The sequence below is a fragment of the Melanerpes formicivorus genome, unplaced genomic scaffold (assembly GCF_026170545.1).
Source record: "Melanerpes formicivorus ecotype bairdi unplaced genomic scaffold, bMelFor1.0.p_v2 SCAF_46, whole genome shotgun sequence".
Lineage (NCBI taxonomy): Eukaryota > Metazoa > Chordata > Aves > Piciformes > Picidae > Melanerpes > Melanerpes formicivorus.
This window is the reverse complement of record NW_027142398.1, coordinates 2,743,415-2,766,508: the sequence shown is the minus strand read 5'-3', so window position 1 is coordinate 2,766,508 and position 23,094 is coordinate 2,743,415. Positions and strand designations below refer to the sequence as shown.

The following is a 23,094-nucleotide window of genomic DNA, read 5'->3' as shown; positions in this document are numbered from 1 at the left end:
GATGTGCAGGCAGGCAGCAGGAGAGGTTCCCACCCAGCGCTCAGCTCCCCGGGCTGTGGCCTTTCAAGTGCAAATGCTTGAGTCTAAAGGCAGCAGGAGCAGAGGATGAATGGGAGAGGAACAGGAGATAAAAGGTGCAGCTCTGAGCGCAGGGATCAGCTCCTGCAGAGGTTTAAGTGCTGTGTTTGCATCCCGACGGTCCTCTCCTTCGCAGCCACTGCTGAGTCCAGCATCCTGCTGCTTCCTGCTCTGCCTCTCTGCACATCCCTTGCGTAACGGAGCTGCAAGGCTACAGAGGAGCAGGGCTCGGGGTGGGGGGTGGGGAGGTTAGTTTATAACCTTCCAGTCTCCTTTTCCCTTCTGGAGCATGGTGTCTGCTGAGCCAACCTGCTGAGCTGCTGGTCAGACTTGTGGCTTCTCCTAGTTTCCTCCTCGGTGCTCAGGTTTGTGTTACTGCTGGCCAGCCCCCAAGCTAATCTAGGCAATTGCTTGACTCCAAGCAAGCCTTTCCCTGCTTCCACCAAGTGTAGCTAACCAGGCAGCCTTCTCTTGCATTCCTGGCATTCTTTCTGTGCTCAGCAGGGTTCCCTCCCCTTGTGCACACCTTGGCTACATGGAGGGTTGGGAAATCATAGAACATCAAGGCCAAGGGCATCCTGGCCTGCATCAGGAACAGTGTGGCCAGCAGGAGCAGGGAGGTCATTGTGCCCTGTGCTCAGCACTGCTGAGGCCACACCTTGAGTCCTGTGTCCAGTTCTGGGCTCCTCAGTTTAAGGACATTGAGAGACTTGAAGGTGTCCAGAGAAGGGCAACAAAGCTGGGGAGGGGTCTGGAGCACAGCCCTGGGAGGAGAGGCTGAGGGAGCTGGGGTTGCTTAGCCTGCAGAAGAGGAGGCTCAGGGGAGACCTTCTTGCTCTCTCCAACTCCCTGAAGGGAGGTTGTAGCCAGGTGGGGGTTGGTCTCTTCTCCCAGGCACCCAGAACAAGAGGACACAGTCTCAAGCTGTGCCAGGGGAGGTTTAGGCTGGAGGTGAGGAGAAAGTTCTTCCCAGAGAGAGTTGTTAGCCATTGGGATGTGCTGCCCAGGGAGGTGGTGGAGTCCCCATCCCTGGAGGTGTTCAAGAGGGGATTGGATGTGGTACTTGGTGCCATGGTTTAATCAGTCAGGAGGTGTTGGGTGACAGGTTGGACTTGATGATCTTTGAGGTCTTTTCCAGCCTTGCTGATTCTGTGATTCTGAACCTCCCCTGGTGCAGCTTGAGGCCATTTCCTCCTCTTTCCACCTCATATGATGAAGCTTTTGCAGAAGGATTCCCTCTCCTCCTTTCTGGAAACCCCACAGCTCTGCTGATGCCTGCTGGGAGAGGAACAAGGAGCTTGGCCTTGGCTTTGGGGAGCATGAAGCTGTTCAGCATTCCCAGCACTGCCCTGAGAAGCTGATGGTGCTGCAAGGTCAGTGATGAGAGTGACTGAGTCTGACTAAATGCTGCAAGCAGTAAATTGAGAGGATGGCAGAGGGGGGGCTGGAAGTGGATGACTTTTAAGGTCCCTTCCAACCCAAAGCATTCTGTGGTTTGCAATGCTTGGATGCTGTCTGGGCCAAGCTCCTCAAGCTGAAGCTTCACACCCAGCTTCAGCAAGGCTCTGGCTGCAACACAGATCTGCCCTGCACCAGCATTTGCTGCTCATGGACAAGTTTATTACAGACCCAAACCACCTTTGGTGCAGCACAAACGTTGAGAGCAATCAGCTGGGTCTAAGAAAGATGCAGGAAGAGCCTGAGAGGGAAGGAAATGCTGCCTCCAGCTCCCACCCCTCTTGTTTGGGGCAGCACTTCTGCTCCTGCCACCAGCACAGGGCCTGTGGATGCTGAGCTGTCGCTTCAGGCTGCACAAGGCTGCTTCTGCACCTTCCAAGTGGAATACCCAGGTTGTTGGTGCTGGATGAGAGAGCCAGGACAGGGGAGGAGGCAGTGGGACCTCTGTGCAGCCACCCAGGCATTTGTCCTGGGTCCTGCACCCACGTGGGAGCATTGCTGAGCCCCCTGCTCTGACAGTGTGTGGCAGTGGTGGCCTTCAGGATGTGGCCAGGTGAGTTCCTGAGGCCTCAGAAGGTTTGATAAGATCAACCCCGAAAAACCACCCCCCCAACAGCCCCATAAAATCCTACAGGAACAGCAGAGTCCTGGAGCTCTTCCCAGAGAGGCTTTGTCCACAGGAGACCTCTTTAAGCCCAAGCCCCAGTTCCATGGCTTCCCTCTTGAGATGAATCCCCAGATGCATGAAGGACCTTGCAAGGAGATCACTCCCCATGCACCAGCTGAGTGCTGCTGGCCCTGAGCAGCTCCTGGCCCCTTGCTGCCGACAGTCTGTGCAGCTGGGGGGGCCTTAGCCTGCTGGCGAGCTCCCAGCACCTCTCACACTTCCCCTCCCGAGACGCTGGGGCAGGAGGTCGCTGCAGAAGCTGCTTCTGGCTGCGCTGTCCAAGGACAGAGAGTGAGGGCTCCTGGCCGTGGGGGTGGGGGAAAAAGGCCCTGTTCCAGCAGCCCCCCGCCCCCCCGGAGCTACTCCTTCAGCAGCCCCAGCTTCTTCAGCGCCTCTCGGCGGTTCTCCTCGGTGCTGCCCTTGGGGGAGATCTTCACGCTGACACAGGAGCGAGGGGGCCTGGGGAAGCTCTGCAGAGGGTGGGACCGACGCTTGCTGCTCTTCTCCTGCTCCACCTGCCCGGACTCCTTCAGCCCAGCAAAGTCCTTCCCCGCCCCGAGGGAGAGGGGCCGGGGGCGGCCGCTCCTGAGGAAGCTGGGGGCGAGGCGCTCGATGAAGGACATCTTGCCCAGGGAGCTGCTGGCTTTGACGCTCTGCTCCTTGCTGCTGGCCATGGTGCTGCTCAGCCCCACGCCGGAGCGCTCCAGGGTGTTGGATTTGAAGGCCATCTGCCGGACGCCTGGCACCGACCGCTCCGCCGCCCCACCGCCGGCCTCGGGCTCCCCGGGGCGGGGGGAGGGCATCTGCCCTGCCTGGGGGGGTGTGGTGGGTTGGGGATGGTTGCCAGGTGGAAGGCGGGTGCTGGGCTCCCTCCTGTCCTGCTGGGCCAGTCCGAGCTTCTCCAGAGCCTCCCGATGAGCTTTCTCCCTGTCCTTGGGGTCCAGGTGCCCCAGATTCAGCTTTTCCGCAGCGCTGTCACTGGGCTGGGAGCTGGCCAGGGCTGGAGGAGCTGCCTTGCCCTTCTGGCTGGCCTCTGCAGCAGGTGCCACTGAGCTGCTCTTGCTGGTTTTCAGGATAATGTTTGGGGGCAGCTTTCGTGGTTTGGGGGCAGTGGGAGGCCCACGCTTGGCGTCGTGGTCCTGAGGGGCTTCTTCCACCCTGGGTTTCTCCCCCTGGCCCCACGCAGGCCAAGGCTTGCTCTCCTTGGCTGTTTCCCCCTTGGCACCTGAGCCACTGGTACCTGACCACTGGGGGCTGCCCAGCTCATCCTGGGAGGGATCTGGAGGTTGGGTAATCGAAGTTCCCTTCATTTGGCTTCTTGTGTTGGCTGGGTCAAGCCTGTCCTCCTTGGCCACCTGGGCAGGTTTGTGTCCTGGCACTGGCTCCTCCACTGTGTGCCCAGGGGCTTGGCTGGCAGGAGCTCCATTTGCCACAGTGATGCCCCTTGGAAGGCTGTGATAACCTGGGCTTGCCACGGCTGCTGGAGCTGAGCTGGAGAAGGCAGAGATGTCCTTACTGCTCCTCTCTTCAGCTGCATGTTGGTGACCTCCACGTGGGAGGGCAGCCCCATTTTCCAAGTCTAGGCAAAGAGAGAGAGAGAGGTTTAGGAAAGGTGTTGAGTTGCTGGAAGGTGTCCAGGGAAGGGCAACAAAGCTGGGGAGGGGTCTGGAGCACAGCCCTGGGAGGAGAGGCTGTGGGAGCTGGGGTTGCTTAGCCTGCAGAAGAGGAGGCTCAGGGGAGACCTTCTTGCTCTCTCCAACTCCCTGAAGGGAGGTTGTAGCCAGGTGGGGGTTGGTCTCTTCTCCCAGGCAAGCAGCACCAGAACAAGAGGACACAGTCTCAAGCTGTGCCAGGGGAGGTTTAGGCTGGATGTTAGGAAGAAGTTCTTTATAGAGAGATTGGCCCTTGGGATGTGCTGCCCAGGGAGGTGATGGAGTCCCCATCCCTGGAGGTGTTCAAGAAAGGTGTGGCCATGGCACTTGGGGACAGGGTTTAGTGTCCCTGGTGGTGTTAGTTTGGTGGATGGACTTGACCTTAGAGCTCTTTTCCAAGCAAAGCTGTTCTGTGAGGCTGTCAGCCTGTGTGGAGCATGAGCAAAGATGCTCTGCCCTGTACTTTGCTAACCTCACTCTTAGCACCTCCTGCACCTGAGAGCAGGGAAGATGCAGCTGGTGTCCTACCTACCCTGCTGCCTGCAGCCACCTCTCACCATGACGTGACACAAACCCAGGCTTATCACATGCACCAAACTGGGGCACTGCTCCTTCCCTGCCTGCCAAGCCAACAAACCCCCCTGAGAAAGTCCCTTTGCCAGCAAGGGCTAGAGCACAGCTTTCCAGCTTACCCTGGCCTCTGGAGTCTCTCCTACGCCACATCCCAGGCAGCTTGGAGGGCTCCACGTAGTCAGTCTCATCAGTGGAGACCCCACTGTCTGCCTCTGCATCCAGTGAGCCAATGGTTTCTTCTAAGAACATCAAACACTCCTTCTCTTCCACTGATAAGTAGTCATAGCTGTTGTCACTCTGGAAGGAGGCAGAGGGAGGTTATTGTTCTTCACGCTCCTGGCTGTTAAGAGAAGGTCCATGACAGCTCCTGGCCAGGAGGCTTGGCCAGTGGCTGTTCACAAGTTGGTACTTGGAGCAGCAGGCAACTTCCTCTAAATATCTCTAGCTACTTAAAGCCATTTAATGTCACTCCACAGCCAGCAGCAGGGTTATTGGTGACTTGCAGGCTTGGTCTCTACCTTTGTACTTCTCCAGTTGGCTTTGGAATAGGGGCAGATGGGTACCATGGGTGGCCTCTGGGTTTAGGCTGGAGGTGAGGAGAAAGTTCTTCCCAGAGAGAGTTGTTTGCTGCTGGAATGTGCTGCCCAGGGAGGTGGTGGAGTCCCCATCCCTGGAGGTGTTCCAGAGGGGACTGGATGTGGCACTTGGTGCCATGGTTTAGTCATGAGGTCTGTGGTGCCAGGTTGGTCATGAGTTCTTGGGTGACAGGTTGGACTTGATGATCTTTGAGGTCGTTTCCAACCTTGGTGATTCTGTGATCCTATGATACCTTCACTAAGGTGTGGGTGGTGCTCCTGTTCCTTGTTCCCCCACTCATACCTCAGCAAGACCCTGTGCTCAAGGCCAGGCTGGATGGGGCTTTGAGCAACCTGGTCTAGTGGAAGGTGTCCCTCCCCATGGCAGGGGGATTGGAACAGGATGAGCTTCAAAGTCCCTTCCAACTCAAAGCCCTTCTAGATGTCTATGAACCTATGGCAAGAGGAGCACTGGCACAGGCTGCCCAGGGAGGTGGTGGAGTCCCCATCCTTGGGGGTGTGCAAGAAATGTGTGGCCATGGCACTTGGGGGCCATGGTGGTGTTGGGTTGCTGGTTGGACTCCATGATCTCAGAGAGCTTTTCTAACCCAAACAATTCTGTGATGCTATGGTCATTTTTTCATAGAATGAAAAGACTCCTGTGATCCTTTCTCATAGATCTATTGAATGGTTTGGGCTGGAAAGGATCTTAGATTCCTGTGATGCTTTCTCATGGACTCATTGAATGGTTTGGGTTGGAAGAGACCTTATAGACCATCCAGTTCTAACTCCTGTGGGTTGGAAAGGACCTTAGAGTTCAGTGATCCTTTCTCATAGACTTGTTGGATGGTTTTAGTTGGAAGGGACCTCAAATATCATCCAGTTCCAACTCCTGTGGGTTGGAAAGGACTTTAGAGTTCTGTGGTCCTTTCTCATAGATCCATTGAATGGTTTGGGTTGGAAGGGACCTCAAATATCATCCAGTTCCAACTCCTATGAGTTGGAAAGGACCTTAGCTTCCTGTGATCCTTTCTCATAGACTCATTGAATGGTTTGGGTTGGAAGAGACCTTAAGGATCATCCAGTTCCAACTCCTGTGGGTTGAAGAGGACCTTAGCTTCCTGTGATCCTTTCTCATAGACTCATTGAATGGTTTGGGTTGGAAGGGACCTTAAGGATCATCCAGTTCCAACTCCTGTGGGTTGAAGAGGACCTTAGCTTCCTGTGATCCTTTCTCATAGACTCATTGAATGGTTTGGGTTGGAAGGGACCTCAAATATCATCCAGTTCCAACTCCTATGAGTTGGAAAGGACCTTAGGTTTCTGTGGTCCTTTCTCATAGACTCATTGAATGGTTTGGGTTGGAAGGTTCCTTAAAGATCATCCACTTCCAACTCCTCTGTCATGGGCAGGGACACCTCTCACTTTTTGCTGCACTCCCAGTCTCAGGAGCTATGATTGCCATGGAGATGCCAATTTCCAGGGTGATACACCAAGGAATCTGGAGCACAGGTGGAGTGTGCATCAGCTCCACAGGCAGGGAGGAGAAGCTGTCCCGAGGTGGAGCTGTTTGGAAGGAAGACATCTACCCAGATCTTTGACCATGGGATCTTGCAACCAGCTTTCCATCCCTAAGCCATCTCAGAGGGTTTGGAAATGGAAAACCTGTTCAGGGCTGAGTGTGGCAATTCCACATCTCAATGATGTTCCCAAGGCAGACAGGGTGTAATTAGTCCATCAATCCTGGAATCAGTGCTGGGAGCCAAACAAGCTCTAATGGGCAGAGAGTGAAAAATGACCTCTCTGCACCCATGGGCCCAGCTCACCTCTGCCTTAACTTGGAAATCAACCTCCTCTCAGCCAGGAGGAGCAGGGCTTGCTGTCTCTTCCAGGGGGAGTCACCCTTGGTGGAGCCAGCCTGACCCAGTTATCTAACTGCTCTCATCTCCCCCTGGGGAACTGGCTGGGCTGCTCCTGCCCAGCGCCTTCACTATCTGCTTCTGCATCTCCAGGCAGCTCAGGAGCCCCTGGGCTCTTGGTGCTGGTTCCCAGAGGAGAACTTGCAGGAGGGAAGGCTGCTGATTGGTGCCACACACGTGGCAGGAGGGAAAGCCTGGGAAATGCTTTGGGGCAGGGATTCACAGAATCATAGAAGGGCTTGAGGTGGAAAGGACCTTAAAGATCATCCAGTTCCACCCTCCTGCCGTGGGCAGGGACACCTCCCACTAGCCCAGGCTGCTCCAAGCCCCTGGTCCTTGCACTGCCCTTAGCATGGTGATGTCTCAGGGCCCTCAAGTGCCTCCAAAGCACTGTTGGGAAGCAGACTCAAGCAGAGATCTCCCCCAGATCCTCCCTCACCTGCCAAGAAGGGTTAGTGGAGCCCCTGCCACGCCTGGGCTGGGCACACCAGGGTTACTTACACGCTGTGAGTGGTTGGAAGCTGTGCTGACCATGCTGTCACAGCTGCCAGAGTTGCAGCCAGCCATCCCCAGCTCCTTCTTGGGCATATCACAGCTTGCCACGGGGTCCAGAGTGGGGGGAGGGGGGGGGGGGGGGCAATATCCCAGCTGAAATAGAAGACAGAAGAAGTGTTAAGCTGAGAGACCCTTCCTGAGATGATGCAAATGTGCTGGGTGAGGCAGGCTGGGAAGCTGCTGGCTGGATGCAGACTTGCTCCACCTCAGGCTGCTCTCTCCAGGGAAGGGGAGCTGGTTTGCTGGGGGGTAGGGGTGGGGTTAAAGCACCCTTGGAAGTGAAGTTTCTCCCTAGAAGATCTGGAGATCGATCTCTGGCCTGCCCCTCTGTGGCCACCTCACCTTGGTGGTTATCTAAGCACCTCCGAGGCGTGCGTGAGACAGGAGAAAGCTGTCAGCCAAGCTCAGCCTCGGAGCTCAGCACCAACGTCCCAGAGCTGTGAGCCCCAGCCCAGCCCCGAGTCACAGGACCTCTTCTCTCCACCACACCCACCCCTGCCAGCTATGCAGCTCGAGTGCTCTCGAACTGCTGAACCCGAAATGCTGCTGCTTAGTCACAGCCTTGCTCTGCCCCGAGCTTCCTCCTGGGGAAGAGCTTCCTCTGCCACCCTTCCTCGGGGGCCACAGAGGTTTCGTGGCCATGGGGAGGAGCCCCTGTAGCTTTGGGGCACGCCTGGGTGTGTTTGGGCAGATGCCTGGCAGGGCTGGAGCGGAGCAGGGCAGTGCTGGGGGCTGTGCAGGGGCTGCAGCCATTTGCTTTGTCTGCAGCCACCCCAGCGTCGTCTCCCGCTCCTGACAGCGCACCCCAGGGGCTCATCTGGATGCATCCTGCACCCCCAGCACCAGCAAAGATGCTGAGGGGCCTGGAGCAGCTCTGTGTGGAGGAAAGGCTGAGAGCCCTGGGGCTGTGGAGCCTGGAGAAGAGCAGCCCCAGAGGGGAGCTGAGCAATGCATGCAAATATCTAAGGGGTGGAGGACAGGAGGCTGGGGCTGGGCTCTTCTCAGCGGTGCCCAGGGAGAGGACAAGGGGCAGTGGCCTCAAATTGGAACCCAGGAGGTTCCATCTGAACAGGAGGAGAAACTTCTTTGGTGGGAGGCTGCTGGAGCCCTGGAGCAGGCTGCCCAGAGGGAGGTTGTGGAGTCTCCTGCTCTGGAGAGATTCCAACCACACCTGAACATTGTGACCCTGGGCAAGCTGCCCCTGCTTTAACAGGGGGGGTTGGACTGGATGGTCTCCAGAGGTCCCTTCCAGCCTCCCCCACGCTGGGATTCAATGAACATGCTGGTGGCTGGGTAGCAAACAACCTGCCACCAACCTTCCCAGGTGGCAGAGGGGCCCAGTTATGGCCACAGAGTGCAGAGCCAGGAGAGCTCTGCAGCCCGTGGGGGAAAAGCTGAGCAGCCTCCAACAGGCAGAATTGCTTCTGGATGCACAGCATTGAGCTCCCCAAATCCACTGACACCACCCAGTAGGTGTTTTCCCTCGTGCAGCAGAGACCTGGGCTGAGGGCAGCAGCAAAACCACCACCCCCTCCAGCACTTCATGGACCCACACAAGAGGATTTGCTCCTCAGAAGACAGAGGAGCTCTTTGTGCTGTAACCTGGCCGTGGCACAGCAACACACTGCTGCTCTCCTCCCCCCATCCCCCCCGCCCCTTCCCTTCTTGTAGCAGGATCAGGGAATTAGATCTGGTGATAAGTGAGCAGAACTGGCTGCTTGTTCAGAGGGTTAGACCCTGAAAGAATTCCTTTGTCCCTGGAATATGCCACAAAAATCAGATTTCCACACCCACACCCTGACAGATCCAATCCTTCCACGCAGGAGGAGCTGAGTGTTTTGGTCTCAGCCTTCCATTACCTGCTGCTGAAATGGCATTTGAGTGAGAGGTGGCTTTGGGAGAGCAGTAGCCTTGATTCTGTGACTCTGGGATAACTTCAGAGCCAGGGCTCTTGGGAAGCAGAGGCAGGATCTGGGTTTGGGGTTCTTTAGGCTCCTGCAAGCTGCACAGGGTTTGTTGTGGCAGCCACAGAGTTGGGATCTGCATTGATTTCCAAGCAGCAAGAGGCTGCTGCCTGCTCAAGGGGGGTTGCTGCAATGCTCCTCACTGCCTCCCACCCTGGCTGCACTAATCTGAGAGCAAACCCTCCTGAGGAAGCAAGAGTGCTGCTCAAACTTGATGCCTGCAGTGGAGCAGCTGGTCAGAGCCAGTGTCTGCTGTGTGAGGCAGACCCTGGGGTGAGCAGAGCTGATTTCTGCAGGAGGATGCCCACAGCCCAGTGGAAGAAATCACAGAATGGGTTGGAAGGGACCTTAAAGATCATCCAACCCCCCTGCCATGGGCAGCTACACCTCCCACCAGCCCAGGTTGCTCAAGGCCTCATCCAGCCTGGCTATGAACACCTCCAGGGAGGGGACAGCCACAACCTCCCTGGGCAACCTGTGCCAGAGTCTCCTCACTCTTACTGTAATGAATTTCTTCCCCATCTCCAGTCTCAATCTCCCTTCTCACAGCTCAAAGCCACTGCCCCTCATCCTGTCACTACCAAGCCTTGTCCCCAGCTCTCCTGTAGGTACTGGAAGTCTGCTCTAAGGTCTCCCCAGAGCCTTCTCTTCTCCAGGCTCATCAGCCCCAATTCTCTCAGCCTGACCCCATAGAGGAGGTTTTCCATCCCTTTGATCATTTTCCTGACCTCCTCTGGACCCTCTCCAGCAGTTCCATGTCCTTCTTGTGCTGGGGACAGCCACAAAGCCATTTACTGTCATTCAGACAGCGGCAGGAAAGCAGCTGCCAAGGCTCTGGCACCCATCAAGCCCCAGCTCAGGGGGGAGGCAAAGTTCAACCCAGAGCTCGCCAGGCTCTGGAGTGGATCTGCACGGAAACAAGAAGTTCCTTTTTCCTGCCCACCAGCCCTCTGACGTGACTGAAGCCCTAACACACTCACCCAACCCAGGGCAGGGGGTGGAATAGAAAGATCAGTGCTGACAACTCCTGGGCTTCACGATGCAGAAGGATTTTGCAGCTCCTGCCTGTGGCTGAGCGGCCCCGCGGCAGCCCGGCCACAAACAAAGCCAGGATTGAGCAACGAAAGAAAACCAAAGCTGTGGCCCTTGAAAAGCTCTTTGGGGGCTTGGTTTGCTTTTTCTTTCAGGGCTGTTTGTCTTCCCCTCCTAAAAATGCTTTTAGCAGAAGGCCTTTTTCACAGAATCACAGAGATGGGGGGGTGGGGGTGGAAGGGACCCCTGGAGACGGGATCCGAACCTCTCCCCCCCTCCCCTCCCAGCTAAAGCAGGGCCAGCTAAATAAAATGCCAGTGATGAAACACCTTTCATTTGATCTCCAAGGAAAGCCCAGTGGACACAGCTCTCCTGTCAGCTGCTGGTAACTGTCCTCCCCAAAGCTCACCAAGCCCTCAGACATCAAAGAGCTGCTGAGTAGCAATTAATCCTAATTGCTTTATGTGAAGAGGCTGCTTTCCTTTTAGCCCCGTCCTGCAGCACCAGCGCTCCGTCCTGGCTCTGCAGCCCTGCTGCAGCACCTCAGCATTTTCTGCTGCTAGCTAAGGCAGAGCAGCCAAACCCTTTCTGCCTTACAGCTGCCAGCTAAAGGGCTTCATCCTGGCCAGCTCAAAACACAAAGCAAAGCAAAATGAGATGATCCTTGCAGGTCCCTTCCAGCACGATCTGTGAAGCTGCAGGTACCACCCCAGCAGCTGCTGCTGCTGCTCTGCAGCAGGATGGATCCCACCTCGGGGGCGAAAGGAGATGATGGTGGCAGATCTGCAGCCCTTCCTGTTGAAACAAGCCCAGCAAGTGCACGTAGCAGCTGCCTGGGCTGTCAGCTGCCCTCAGCACAGCTACAGCCTGTCACAGAATCACAGAACGGTAGGGCTGGAAGGGACCTCTGGAGCTCATCCAGTCCAACCCCCCCTGCCAAAGCAGGGGCACCTAGGGCAGGCCATGCCACACAGAAGCACGTCCAGGCAGGCTAGGAAAGTCTCCAGGGAAGGAAACTCTCACAAAGCTCTTCCCCCAGCCTCTCCAACCAGCAGCTGCTGCTCTGTCCCCAGCTTTCCTCCTGCCACCTCCTTCGAACCACCTCTTCCATCTTCCCCTGGTGCCACCTCCTGTGAGGGCTCCACAGCGCTTCCAACCCTTCCAAAGCAAAGCAGGTCCCTTACCCCACGGGGACCCACAGCCCCACGGCCCACCCGGGCAGAGACACGGCCCCCCAGCAGGAAAGGGAGCGACAGCAAAGCAGCAGCAGGAGCAGAGAGGATTCCTAACTCCTGTTGTTTTTTACCAGGACGTTCTGCCGTTCCGCGTGTCCCAGATCCCCGTCCCGGCCGTGCCTGTCCTGGCACTTCTTTGCTGTTCTGGACTAACCAAACAGAGCTGGGTTACACATTAACTCACCTCCACAGCACAGATAAGGCTGCCACGAGTGCCTGGCAGAGGAGCGCTCGGCAGGTTGGCGCTCACAGGCGAGCCCCCAGCCCTCCACCTGCAGCACCGGGCTGGAAGGAATTCATCTGGCACCCAGGCCAGGCAGCTTTGCTCCAGGCTGGGGTCACAGCGCGGCCAAGCCCCTAACACCCCTCGGTGTTCTGACCCAAACCGGGCAGGTCCCTTCGTGCCCTGCTCGCTGGCAGCCCTGCCCGAGCGGCTTTGCGCCGAGGCAGTGCAGTGCGGTGCAGGCAGAGGCGGGCACCGAGCAGGCTCTGCCCGGGGAGCTCTGCTCGGTACCACCCAGCTCACTCACTTCCCTGCTCGGCTGGTGGTGCTCTCTGATGTCCTCAGCGCGGGTTTCACGGGAGACTCCTTAATCCAACATCCTGTTCTGCCACATAGCTGCTCGCTGACACCCGCGGGAGCCCAGCGCGCAGCCCTGACCCAAGCACCTTCCTACACACTAATTAAACCCTCGGCTGGGTGTTTGCAGCCTGGGCTGCTGCAGGCATTGCCCCACAAGAGCTTTACGAGGTGGTTTGGGGGAAGGTGAGGTTCCCTCCACGCAGGGCTCCTGAAGGCTCTAAACACAGGTTGGTGCTGGAGCAGGCAGATACTTGCAGATCGCCAAAGCTTTCCCAGACGCCACAAAGTTTGCCACCTGCTGCTCTGTGCTGAGAAGAGATTCTTGTGAAGACGAAGTGGGGGGGAGAGCCGTTTTGGAAGGGAAGCTTCAGCTCGGAGTTGTGTTTCTGTGCTAGAGGAAGGGGCTGTGCACAGCTCTGGGGCTTGTTCTGTGCCTACTGCCCGGCTGCAGCTCCCCTCCACCCCTCCTGAGGGTGCTGAGCCCTTCTGCAGGTCCAGTCCTGATCTCTCTAATGCTGGACACGAAAGGGATTGAGTCCCAGAGCCTGGGTAAAGCCCAAACCCTCTAGACACCCATCCCACCCTACCTCACCACCCTCCTCCCTGACACCAACCCCTCCAAAACTGCTGCTGGGGCATTTCCTTCAGGAGGGGTCCACCTCTGCTGCCTCTCCCCAGGAGAAAGGGAACAAAAAGCTCTGTTGTTCCACCTCCAGCACTGGGTGACAGCGACCCCCACCCCCCCCAGCACCCAAACCTGCCCAGGTGATGCTGCAGAAGCAGCTGGAAGAGCTGCAGTGGCTTGTTATTAATTGGAGGTATCCCTGCTGACTGCAGGGGGGGTTGGACAAGATGACCTTTGAGGGTCCCTTCCAGCACAATGCAATCTGTGAACCTCTAATTACCCACCTTTTGGATCCCCCCTGGCAAAGCCACCGCTGTCTCTCTGATAACCCTTGCTCCCCCAACCCCCATCTGCTGCTGTGCCAGGTGCTCCTCCTCCCTGATTAACCCCACCCCACCCCAGCAGAAATCCTGCTGCAGCCCCCAGCTTCCTCCACGGTTTTTTTTGTGCTCCAAGGCTTGTTTTAGTTCATTAATCATTTCTACTTCTCATTCAGCAGCGGGCTGGGTTGCAGCATGTCACCCAGAACAGGGAAGTGGAAGCAGCAGTTATTTAAAGCCATGCCAGGATGGACGGAAAGCAGATGAGCCAGGAAGTGCGAGAGGCTGCTGAGCCCACGCTGGGAGCTGTTACAAAAGGGAACATGAAGAGCAAATCAGCAGCTCCTGGGAGCTCCAGCTCAGCCCTGCTGGCCTGCAGCAGGAGGGAAGGGATGGGAATGAGGCACGTCGGGAGCGCTGCAGCAGCCCAGGCGTTGTGGCAGCTGGTGAGTGAGGACTTGATGCTTCTGGAAGGGTTGGCTGGGGTTGTGGCTGGCTGGGGTTGTGGCTGGCTGGTGCAGCAAACAGGGTCAGGTTGGTGCTGGTTTAGTCAAGCTGTGCCTGGATCTGAGCTTGCACTGAGAGAGGGAGGGAGTTAAACCCAGAGGTATTATTTTATTGCACATTCAAACACGGTGAGGGTGAGGGCAGGACAGGGATGTCCTCCAGGAGAGGGCAAACGTGTCCTGAGAGCTGTGTGACAGCAGCACAAGGACTTCAATAGAATCAAATCATAGAATGGTAGGGGTTGGAAGGGACCTGTGGAGATCATTGGGTCCAACCCCTCCAGCCAAAGCAGCATGACCCAGGGCAGGTCACACAGGAACTCATCCAGATGAGTCTTGAAAGCCTCCAGAGAAGGAAACTCTACAACCTCTCTGGGCAGCCTGCTCCAGGGCTGCAGCATCCTCATAGCAAAGAAGCTTTTCCTCACGTTGAGGTGGAGCTTCCTGGGTTCCAGTTTGTGTCTGTGGCCCCTCATCCTATCACAGGGCACCCCTGGAAGGAGCCTGGCCCCTCCTTCCTGCCCTCCACCCTCCAGCTGCTTATAAACATTGATCGGATCCCCCCTCAGTCTTTTTGTTGTTGTTGGGGATTTTTGGCTTCTCTTCTGAAAGAGTTTGCAGCCTGCAGGCCTCTGCCTAGGTCAGGTGGATGTCATGATCCATTAGGAGAAGCTTTGAGCTTCTTTGGATCAGCTGCCTGCAAAGAACCTGTTCCCTCATCTCTTCCCCCCTCCTCTCCCTCTTCTCTTTTCTTCCCCCCTCCTCTCCCTCTTCTCTTTTCTTCCCCCCTCCTCTCCCTCTTCTCTCTTCTTTTCCCCCCTCCTCTCCCTCTCCCTCTTCTCTCTTCTTTTCCCCCCTCCTCTCCCTCTCCCTCTTCTCTCTTCTTTTCCCCCCTCCTCTCCCTCTCCCTCTTCTCTCTTCTTTTCCCCCCTCCTCTCCCTCTCCCTCTCCCTCTTCTCTCTTCTTTTCCCCCCTCCTCTCCCTCTCCCTCTCCCTCTTCTCTCTTCTTTTCCCCCCTCCTCTCCCTCTCCCTCTTCTCTCTTCTTTTCCCCCCTCCTCTCCCTCTCCCTCTCCCTCTTCTCTCTTCTTTTCCCCCCTCCTCTCCCTCTCCCTCTTCTCTCTTCTTTTCCCCCCTCCCCTTCTTCCTCCACCAAACACTTAACAGCTCCAACCCAAACTGAAAGGTGATTTCACATCTGTGGCATGAAGCATATGCCAGGAGTCAAATGATGCAGAGAAAGCTACAGAAAGCTGTGAGAGGACTTTGGCTTGCTCACAGACCTGCCATGCCTCACCCTGTCCATAAACAGAAGGAGACAAATGATTCAGGCCTGGCCCCGGAGGAAACTCATCCAAAGGGCGTCACTGATAAGATCCCTGCTCATGCAGGGCTGTTTATTTGCCTCTGTGGGACACTTTCCTTAGACCAAATTGTGTGTGCAGTTGGATGATGCAAAAGATTGGGTGGTTAATAGCTCTGTTACACACACACACAGAGAAATAATTAACCCTTCATCTCCCTGGGAGCTGGGCAAAGAACTCCATTTGTTGTCTCTGCTTTGCAGAGAAGAAGGACAGAGCTGGGGGGGATCTCAGAGCAGGGAGGTTGGAGTGGATGATCTCTAAGGTCCCTTCCTACCTAAGCCATTCTGTGACTAGGAAGAAGTCTTCTGTTGCTAACCAAATCATCTTCACTGAGTGAAGTGTAGATGTGGTGGCTCAAGAACCGCAGAGGCATAGTTACCAAGCAGGCTGCATCAAAAGCAGAGCAGGCAGCAGGTCAAGGGAGGTGACTCTGCCCCTCTGCTCTGCTCTGGTGATACCCCACCTGCAGTACTGTGTGCAGGTCTGGAGTCCTTCACACAAGAATAACGTGGAACTGTTGGAGAAGGTCCAGAGGAGGCCATGAAGCTGATCAGAGGGCTGGAGCACTGCTGCTGTGAGGGCAGACAGGGAGCTGGGGCTATTCAGCCTGGAGAAAGCTCCAGGGCAGCCTTCCAGTACCTGAAGGGGCTACAGGAGAGCTGGGGAGGGACTTCAGACAAGGGCTGGGAGTGCTAGGATGAGGGGCAATGGTTTGAAGCTACAGCAGGGGAGATTCAGATTTGACATTAGGAAGTTCTTTACTGTGGGAGTGGTGAGACCTGGGAACAGGCTGCCCAGGGAGGCTGTGGGTGCCTCATCCCTGGAAGGGTTAAGACCAGGCTGGATGAGGCTTTGAGCAACCTGGGCTGGTGGGAGGTGTCCCTGCCCATGGCAGGGGGGTTGGAATTGGCTGAGCTTTGAGGTCCCTTCCAACCCAAACCATTCTGTGATCCTCTGCTCTGTTCCCACAGCTTGGTTAGCATTAACTCCCCAGCAGAAGCAAGGAGTCAGCTCTCCAGGTGTAACACACTCCCCCCCCCCAAAGGCTTTAATTACACATACTAGACAAGGACAGTGCAATCTTGCACAGCCCAGCTTTATTCCCTTTCCTGCTGCATTCTTTAATCCAGAGAGCAGTCTGCTGCCCAGGCTCAGAGCAGTGCAAACCTCAGCATTGATTCAAAGCAATTTGAAGTCCTTTTCTCTTCTGCCCAGCCCCGAGCAGAGCAGACCCCCACTGGCAGTTTCACAGCTGGCTGCACAGCTCCAGCTCCAGCTCCACCACAGGCAGACAGTTAATTTGTACCATTGAGGAGCTGTAATCTTCCAAATGGCAAGCTGAAAACTTTCCTTTGCTCCCCTTATTAAAGAGCTTCCTTGCCAGGGAGAGGTTTGCAGGGCTTACCCGGGGTGGCTGAGTGCAGAGCAGGAGCCAAGAGCCCTTCTCTGATGCTGTTTGTGCTGTGGGCAGCACAATCTGCCTGACACAGATGCTTCAGCAGTGGTGAGGCAGTCTGAGGACACCAGAACGCCAGCAGCACCTGGGGGGCTGTGTTTAAAGCTGTCAGGAGAGAAATCCTGCATTTTCTCCTGCTGCCCCTCTGCCTTTCCCCTGCTGCTGCCCCCCCTCTGCCTGCCTTTCCCCTGCTGCTGCCCCCCTCTGCCTGCCTTTCCCCTGCTGCTGCCCCCCTCTGCCTGCCTTTCCCCTGCTGCTGCCCCCCTCTGCCTGCCTTTCCCCTGCTGCTGCCCCCCTCTGCCTGCCTTTCCCCTGCTGCTGCCCCCCTCTGCCTGCCTTTCCCCTGCTGCTGCCCCCCTCTGCCTGCCTTTCCCCTGCTGCTGCCCCCCTCTGCCTGCCTTTCCCCTGCTGCTGCCCCCCTCTGCCTGCCTTTCCCCTGCTGCTGCCCCCCTCTGCCTGCCTTTCCCCTGCTGCTGCCCCCCTCTGCCTGCCTTTCCCCTGCTGCTGCCCCCCTCTGCCTGCCTTTCCCCTGCTGCTGCCCCCCTCTGCCTGCCTTTCCCCTGCTGCTGCCCCCCTCTGCCTGCCTTTCCCCTGCTGCTGCCCCCCTCTGCCTGCCTTTCCCCTGCTGCTGCCCCCCTCTGCCTGCCTTTCCCCTGCTGCTGCCCCCCTCTGCCTTTCCCCTGCTGCTGCCTCCTCAGAAGTAAGGAAGAGCAAATGGGATGGCATGGGATGGAATGGAATAGAATAGAATAGGTTGGAAAAGACCTTTGAGATCATCTAGTCCAACCTATCACCCAACACCTCCTGACTAACCAACCCCTGGCTCCAAGTGCCACATCCAATCCCCTCCTGAACACCTCCAGTGATGGAGACTCCAGCACCAGCCTGGGCAGCACATTCCCATGGCCAATCTCTCTCTCTGGGAAGAATTTCTTCCTCACCTCCAGCCTAAACCTCCCCTGGCACAGCTTGAGACTGTGTCCTCTTGCTTTCCCAAGCACATCCCCAAGGCAGCAGTTTTCATTCCCAGGGGCCACTGAAGCACTTTGGTGCAGGTCAGTCACCCAGCAAGGAGTTGAATGCCCATTTCTAAGGGAAGAAGAGTAATGACAAAGGACACAATCTGTCCCTTCAGGGCTTTGGGGACTGGTTTGGACAGGTGACACTTCCCTGCCAGTGCCTCAGCTTGTCCCACAGCCTGTCCTAATGGACTGGTACCAAGAGGCTATTTTGGTGATGATTCCATCCTTAAGGGTTGGTAATAAAGTACTAACCAACCCTCCCCACCAGGAGGTACTAACCCCTTCCTAACCTTTAAAACAAGGGAGCAGTCCTTTAAAGGTCTCCATCTCTTCACTTCCAATGTTTTGTTTGGCAGAGTTTAGGAGAACCACACAAAGTTGGCTTTCTTTTGGCTCGAGGTCAGCACCAAAAGTTCTTTGGCCTTGGATAGTTGGGTCAGGGTGTAACAGCAGCAACCTCCCCAAGGATGAGTTAGAGCAGCAGCTCAAAGATCTCCAGAGGTCCCTTCCAACCCCTAAGGTCCTGTGAACCTCCCCAAGGGTTTCCCCAAGGATGGCTTCCAGCATCAACCTCCCCAAGGATGAGTTAGAGCAGCAGCTCCAAGATCTCCAGAGGTCCCTTCCAACTTCTAAGGTGCTGTGAACCTCCCCAAGGATGAGTTAGAGCAGCAGCTCCAAGGTCTCCAGAGGTCCCTTCCAACCCCTAAGGTCCTGTGAACCTCCCCAGGGATGAGTTACAGCAGCTCCAAGATCTCCAGAGGTCCCTTCCAACCCTTAAGGTGCTGTGAACCTCCCCAAGGATGAGTTACAGCAGCTCCAAGGTCTCCAGAGGTCCCTTCCAACCCTTAAGGTGCTGTGAACCTCCCCAAGGATGAGTTAGGGCAGCAGCTCCAAGGTCTCCAGAGGTCCCTTCCAACCCCTAAGGTGCTGTGAAACTCCCCAGGGATGACTTCCATCAGCAACCTCCCCAAGGGTTTCCCCAAGGATGACTTCCAGCAGCAACCCCCCCAAGGGTTTCCCCAGGGATGACTTCCAGCAGCAACCCCCCCAAGGGTTTCCCCATGGATGACTTCCAGCAGCAACCTCCCCCAGGGGTTTCCCCAGGGATGACTTCCAGCAGCAACCCCCCAAGGATGAAGTGCAGCAGTTCAGGTGCCAGTTTTTACCCAAAGAGTCTTTATTTCCTAGGCAACAAAAGAAGACACCAAGCAGTGATACAAACACATCTTCCCTCCAGCGGAGCTGCTTCTCCCTTAGCCCATCCCCTATGCAAGCCTGGCACAGCAAAGCTAAACACTCTGGGTTAAACAAACCTAACCTTAACACCACCTCAAGTGAGAAACACCCCCTGAAAGAGATCCTTTTGTTGTTGTCTTGCTCCTGTTACCCACCTCCAGACATCCATCCAGGCTCCAGGGCTAACAGCTGAGGCTTGCTCCCCGCAGCCAACGCGTTTGCACACAGGGCAGACAAGAAACACTTCTCTTCCCCTCCTGTTCCAAAGCCACCCCAACCCCAGGCACCTCATCCCCCTTCTCTGAGGTAGGTTTTTTAGTTTATATCCATTTTTTTTCCCTTCCCTCCAGCTGGCTAAATGGTGGAGTGGAGGATCAGCTCCCTGCCTGAGGTGGTGGCTTGGAACCCCTCCGGTGTGAGAGCTGAGAGCACCACTCGGGGTTGACAGCTTCTTGCCCCCACTCCTAGCCAGGATTTCACCTCAAGCAGCTCTAGCACAGTGTGATCTTCAAGTCCCTTTGAGCTGTCAGCTATTCCTTTAGGTTTCTAAGCAGCAGCTTCTAGAGGGTGGCTTTTAATGGTGGGGTGGTTTAGCTGGTGGGGTGGTTTAGCTGGTGGGGTGGTTTAGCTGGTGGAGTTTCCCTCCTCCCCACCTCCCCCACTAATGACAGGCTAAAAGCAAAGCAGGATTGAAGACCTGGGAGCTAAGTGGCTCTAGAGGCAAGCTCCCAGCAGTGCTTTATGTCTGGTTTAATACTGAATGCAAAAGCAACCTGGTCCACAGTGCTCCTTAGTGATTCTGTTCCTTATACTTCAAGTCTCAAGTCAGCAAAGCACTTAGGTAATTATGTTCCTTCCTCAGTAAGATCCCCTCCTGGATCTTTCCAGGGAGCTTCTGCTGAGAACTTCAGTGAAAGAAGGTTTTTTTGGCTGGGGTTTTGTTAGTTGGCTGTTTCTTTTCCCAGCCCAGATGCCTTAAGGAATGAAGGAAATCCTTCCAAGGTTCCACTTGGATTTATTTCTGCCTCAGATGCATGGGGGGTGGTAGTTGGGGGTTTTTTTGTTGCTCCCTGTTTGTGACAAGTGCAAGGAAGGTGACTCCAAAGTGCCAACAGCAAAATGGCAGGCTAAGAATGAGTCTTAAAATGCAGTGAAATCAAGTCTGTGGTGCAGGCATTTCAAAGAGGGGGTGGTGGTGGGGGGAACCCCCCAAACCAATCTAAAACCCCCTGCAGCAATATTCACCTTTTCAGCACCTCTCCACCAAACACCTCAAAAGCACTTCTGGTTAAGCCTCACAAAACCCCCTGGGAGGTAGGAGAGAACTAAACCAGTTTCCAACTTCCCTGCTACCCAAGAGCAGGAGAAGTAGGGCAGCTCAGGCAGCTTATTTGTGAGTGTGTGTGTGTGTGTGTGTGTCTTGAAACTTCAACAGCACCCTTCATTATCAGAGTTAAAAGTCTCGCCACTGAACAGTCACCGGTGACAAATCCAACACATTAAGGCAGAATGCAGATGAAGAAACCTGGAAGCCTCCCTTCTGAGAGGGGAGGATTCCTGTGTCCCTCTTAAGACAGGACAAGCCTCTGGGTTTTTGATCAGCCAAGAGTGAGAACTAGACCTTAAAAAAGTGCTAACTTACAGTACCTGGAATCTGGTACAGCTTAGTGACACCTGGGGCTGGGAGGGAGCAGCTCTAACCCCAATCAAGGCTGCCTAAAAAGCTACTTCAAAGATGCAAACCAAGGCATTTCCCTAATTGCTCTTCATTTCCTCCCCCCTTGCCCCAGCCAGAATTTCAGCTACCATGATGAAAAAGAACCTAAAAGTATTTCAAGACACATGCCAAGGTTCTGATGCAGTGTAAACACCTGGGGGGGGAGAAGGGGAAGGGGGTGATGATAAGTTATTTTCTCAAGCAACTAAAAACTACCTAACAAGAGGATTAGTAAGTTTTATTCAACACTTAACCACCTACTTAGTCATTTAAAGGAGGCTACCTTAAAGCTTAGAGGCCATTTCTTTCTCTAAAGCCAGGACTTCACACAAACACCACAGTCTGCTCCTGCTGGCAACAGGGCAGCTCTGGAGAGGCTCTTCCTATGACACCCACTGAGCAGTTCCCCTCCCCTGTGTGAGCAGAGTCTGACTCTTAGGATAAGCAAAGCTGAGATGTTGAGTTTCCCAACCCTTTAGCTTGCCCTGAGAGCAGAGCACAAGAGAGAAGAATTCAGCAGCTTCTAGAGGCTGGGCTGGAAGGAAGCAGCTTCTAGAGGCTGGGCTGGAAGGAAGCAGCTTCTAGAGGCTGGGCTGGAAGGAGCCATCCCCCCACCCCGGGGGGTTTGTGTCTCTGCTGCAGACGATGCCCGCAAAGGGGGGGGGAGGCTCTTTCAAGCCACCAAGCGTTCAGCTGCCAGCACCAACCAACCACCTGCCCAAGTCCTAGAGATCAGCATGCGAGGAGATTCCTATGTGAGACCCACCAGCAGAGTCCTCAGCCAGAGCCAAGCTGCGTGTCCGGGCCGGCCCTTAACTCGCTTCCCAAGCCTCGGCGAACGGAACTGTGGGGTTACGTAGTACAGCTTATCGGGACACCCCGGGAGCTGCTCCCGGGGCGGTGAGGTAGTGGAAGCAACCATCCTCGTGCAGGCGTCACACCTCCCCAAAGTTGGTGTGCCCAGTCTCCTTGGCGTGCTCCCTGGCTTCCGCTTGCCCGGTCAGTCCCTTCTGGCACACCATGCACCTCAGCGTGAAGTGGTTGACGTCGGTGAACTGCCTCTTCCTCCTGGCTTCGTCGGCCAGCTCCAGGGCCTGCGCCAGGACGACGTCGTCGGCGGCGGAGAAGATGGTCTGGGGAGGAATGTCCGTGTCGGGGATCCTCCTCTCCAGGGGGTCGTAGTGGATGCCGTCGTAGATGAGGAGCACTCTCTTGGCGTAGCCGGCGTCCTCCCCGAAGCGGTCGATGCGGACGGTCTGGGTGTCCACCACGCAGATCTCGCACTGGTAGAACTTGGAGAGGATGGACACCTCGATGGCTCCTCCCCAGGTCTCTTCTTTCCTGATCCAGTCACAGTATTCCCTGTTGGTCTTCCCCAGCACGGCCTCGCAGTAGGACTCGGGGTCGCTGGCGACGATCTGGGCGATGAGGCTGCGCATCTCCGGGGCGCAGCCCGGGTCGTAGACGCCTCCCTCCACCACGTAGTACACGCTGGTGAAGAGGCAGGAGTTGTCTGCCGGCACGACCCTCCTGGCCAGCACGGGCACAGCCTCCCTCAGCGAGTGAGACATCGCTCTCTTGGCGACTACGGGCGAGTCCGGCTTGGGCTTGGAAGCGTCCTCCTCAACGATCAGAGTGTCGCCTGTCAAACACGGCAGGAGGGAGAACTGAGGGGGACGTGCAGCTGAGGGTTAAAGATGCTGCCGCCCCCTCCAACGGAGCCACGCGGAGGTGGCGCCTCTCTGCCTAGAATCACGGCACGCACTAGGTTGGAAGGGACCTTTTAAGGTCATCCAGTCCAGCCCCCAGCGGCACAGTATCCTGACGGGAAACAGCCTCGGCCACGACAGCCGGTAGCACCTCGCTGGCCAAGCGCTGGGCTCCGGTGTACTCACCTGGAGTGTCCCCAAGTCCCTGCCTCCTCCAGCCCCGTCCTTACGTCTCCGGACCCCCCGGGACGCACCAGAATCACCAGCGGCGCTAGTGGCGAGCAGGAAGTGCTCCCGAGCCGGGTGTTGACAGCTCCCCCCAGGAAGAACCGGCCCGGCAGCCGCCTGGTGAGGGGCGTGCTGGGCCGCAGCCTCCTTTAATTAAGTTAATTGCAGCCGGCGGAGCAGCAGAGGCCATAAAGCGCTGGCGCCAGTACCCACCCCCGATGGCGCAGGCCCGAGACTGCTGCTCGGCCCTCACCCGAGTGGATCCCGAGGTCACCGAGCCTCCTCTCGCCGTCGCTGAGGTCCAGGCTCCGCGGCGGGAAACCCAGCAGGAGGCGCTGAGCCGTGGCGGGGACGCCAGTGAGGGCAGCCAGGGCTGCCTGCATGTCGCGGAGGCGGGAGTGGGCCGTGAGGCCGGGCAGCGGGTGGGTGCCGCTGCGGGCCTTGCAGCGCAGCCGCAGCATCCTCGGCGGGGCCGCCCCGCGCCGCCGCCTCCTCCTCTTCTTCTTCCACCGCCACGGACGGGGAGCCGCTTCCGCTCCCGCCCGCTCTCGCGAGATGCTCGCTGCGCTCCACCATTGGCTGGGCTGCAGCCAGTCAGCGCGTAGGCAACGGCGGGGAA

At 56.6% G+C, this 23,094-nt stretch overlaps 3 protein-coding genes across 4 annotated transcripts in view; 1 reads left to right on the top strand and 2 right to left on the bottom strand.

Moving 5' to 3' along the window:
• Nucleotides 1-1,676: 1,676 nt before the first annotated feature.
• On the bottom strand, nt 1,677-12,337 carry CUNH1orf116 (chromosome unknown C1orf116 homolog). 2 transcript variants are annotated; one of them, XM_068159623.1, is made up of 4 exons: nt 11,893-12,337; nt 7,424-7,570; nt 4,548-4,725; nt 1,677-3,782 (listed from the first exon to the last, which is right to left on the bottom strand). In XM_068159623.1, the coding sequence occupies exons 2-4, from the start codon at nt 7,508-7,510 to the stop codon at nt 2,563-2,565; spliced, it is 1,485 nt and encodes a 494-aa protein (XP_068015724.1). In that variant the 5' UTR covers nt 7,511-7,570; nt 11,893-12,337; the 3' UTR covers nt 1,677-2,562. The 2 variants fall into 2 exon arrangements, with proteins under 2 accessions (XP_068015724.1, XP_068015725.1); XM_068159624.1 differs by lacking the exon at nt 11,893-12,337 and having other exon boundaries at nt 4,548-4,768; nt 7,424-7,486.
• Nucleotides 12,338-13,549: 1,212 nt separating this feature from the next.
• The window catches only part of PFKFB2 (6-phosphofructo-2-kinase/fructose-2,6-biphosphatase 2), a 38,279-nt gene continuing 28,734 nt past the window's right edge, over nt 13,550-23,094 (top strand). Inside the window, exon 1 of the mRNA XM_068159622.1 lies at nt 13,550-13,682. The gene's annotated coding sequence lies outside the window, so the exon portion shown is untranslated. The remainder of the gene's footprint in view (nt 13,683-23,094) is intronic.
• Nucleotides 18,739-23,002, bottom strand: YOD1 (YOD1 deubiquitinase). Its single transcript, XM_068159615.1, has 2 exons — nt 22,729-23,002; nt 18,739-22,180 (listed from the first exon to the last, which is right to left on the bottom strand). Exons 1-2 carry the CDS (start codon nt 22,934-22,936, stop codon nt 21,474-21,476), a joined length of 915 nt encoding a protein of 304 aa, XP_068015716.1. The 5' UTR covers nt 22,937-23,002; the 3' UTR covers nt 18,739-21,473.

Bases quoted from the DNA above. Each gene is read 5' to 3' on its own strand.
- CUNH1orf116 (XM_068159623.1), bottom strand. From the start codon at position 7,510: ATGCCCAAGAAGGAGCTGGGGATGGCTGGCTGCAACTCTGGCAGCTGT. The intron at 4,726-7,423 runs GTAAGTAACCCT...GCCTCCTTCCAG, and splicing joins CTTCCAACCACTCACAGCGT to AGTGACAACAGCTATGACTA. The intron at 3,783-4,547 runs GTAAGCTGGAAA...CTCTTTGCCTAG, and splicing joins GAGAGACTCCAGAGGCCAGG to ACTTGGAAAATGGGGCTGCC.
- YOD1 (XM_068159615.1), bottom strand. From the start codon at position 22,936: ATGCTGCGGCTGCGCTGCAAGGCCCGCAGCGGCACCCACCCGCTGCCC. The intron at 22,181-22,728 runs GTGAGGGCCGAG...CGTGTTTGACAG, and splicing joins TGACCTCGGGATCCACTCGG to GCGACACTCTGATCGTTGAG.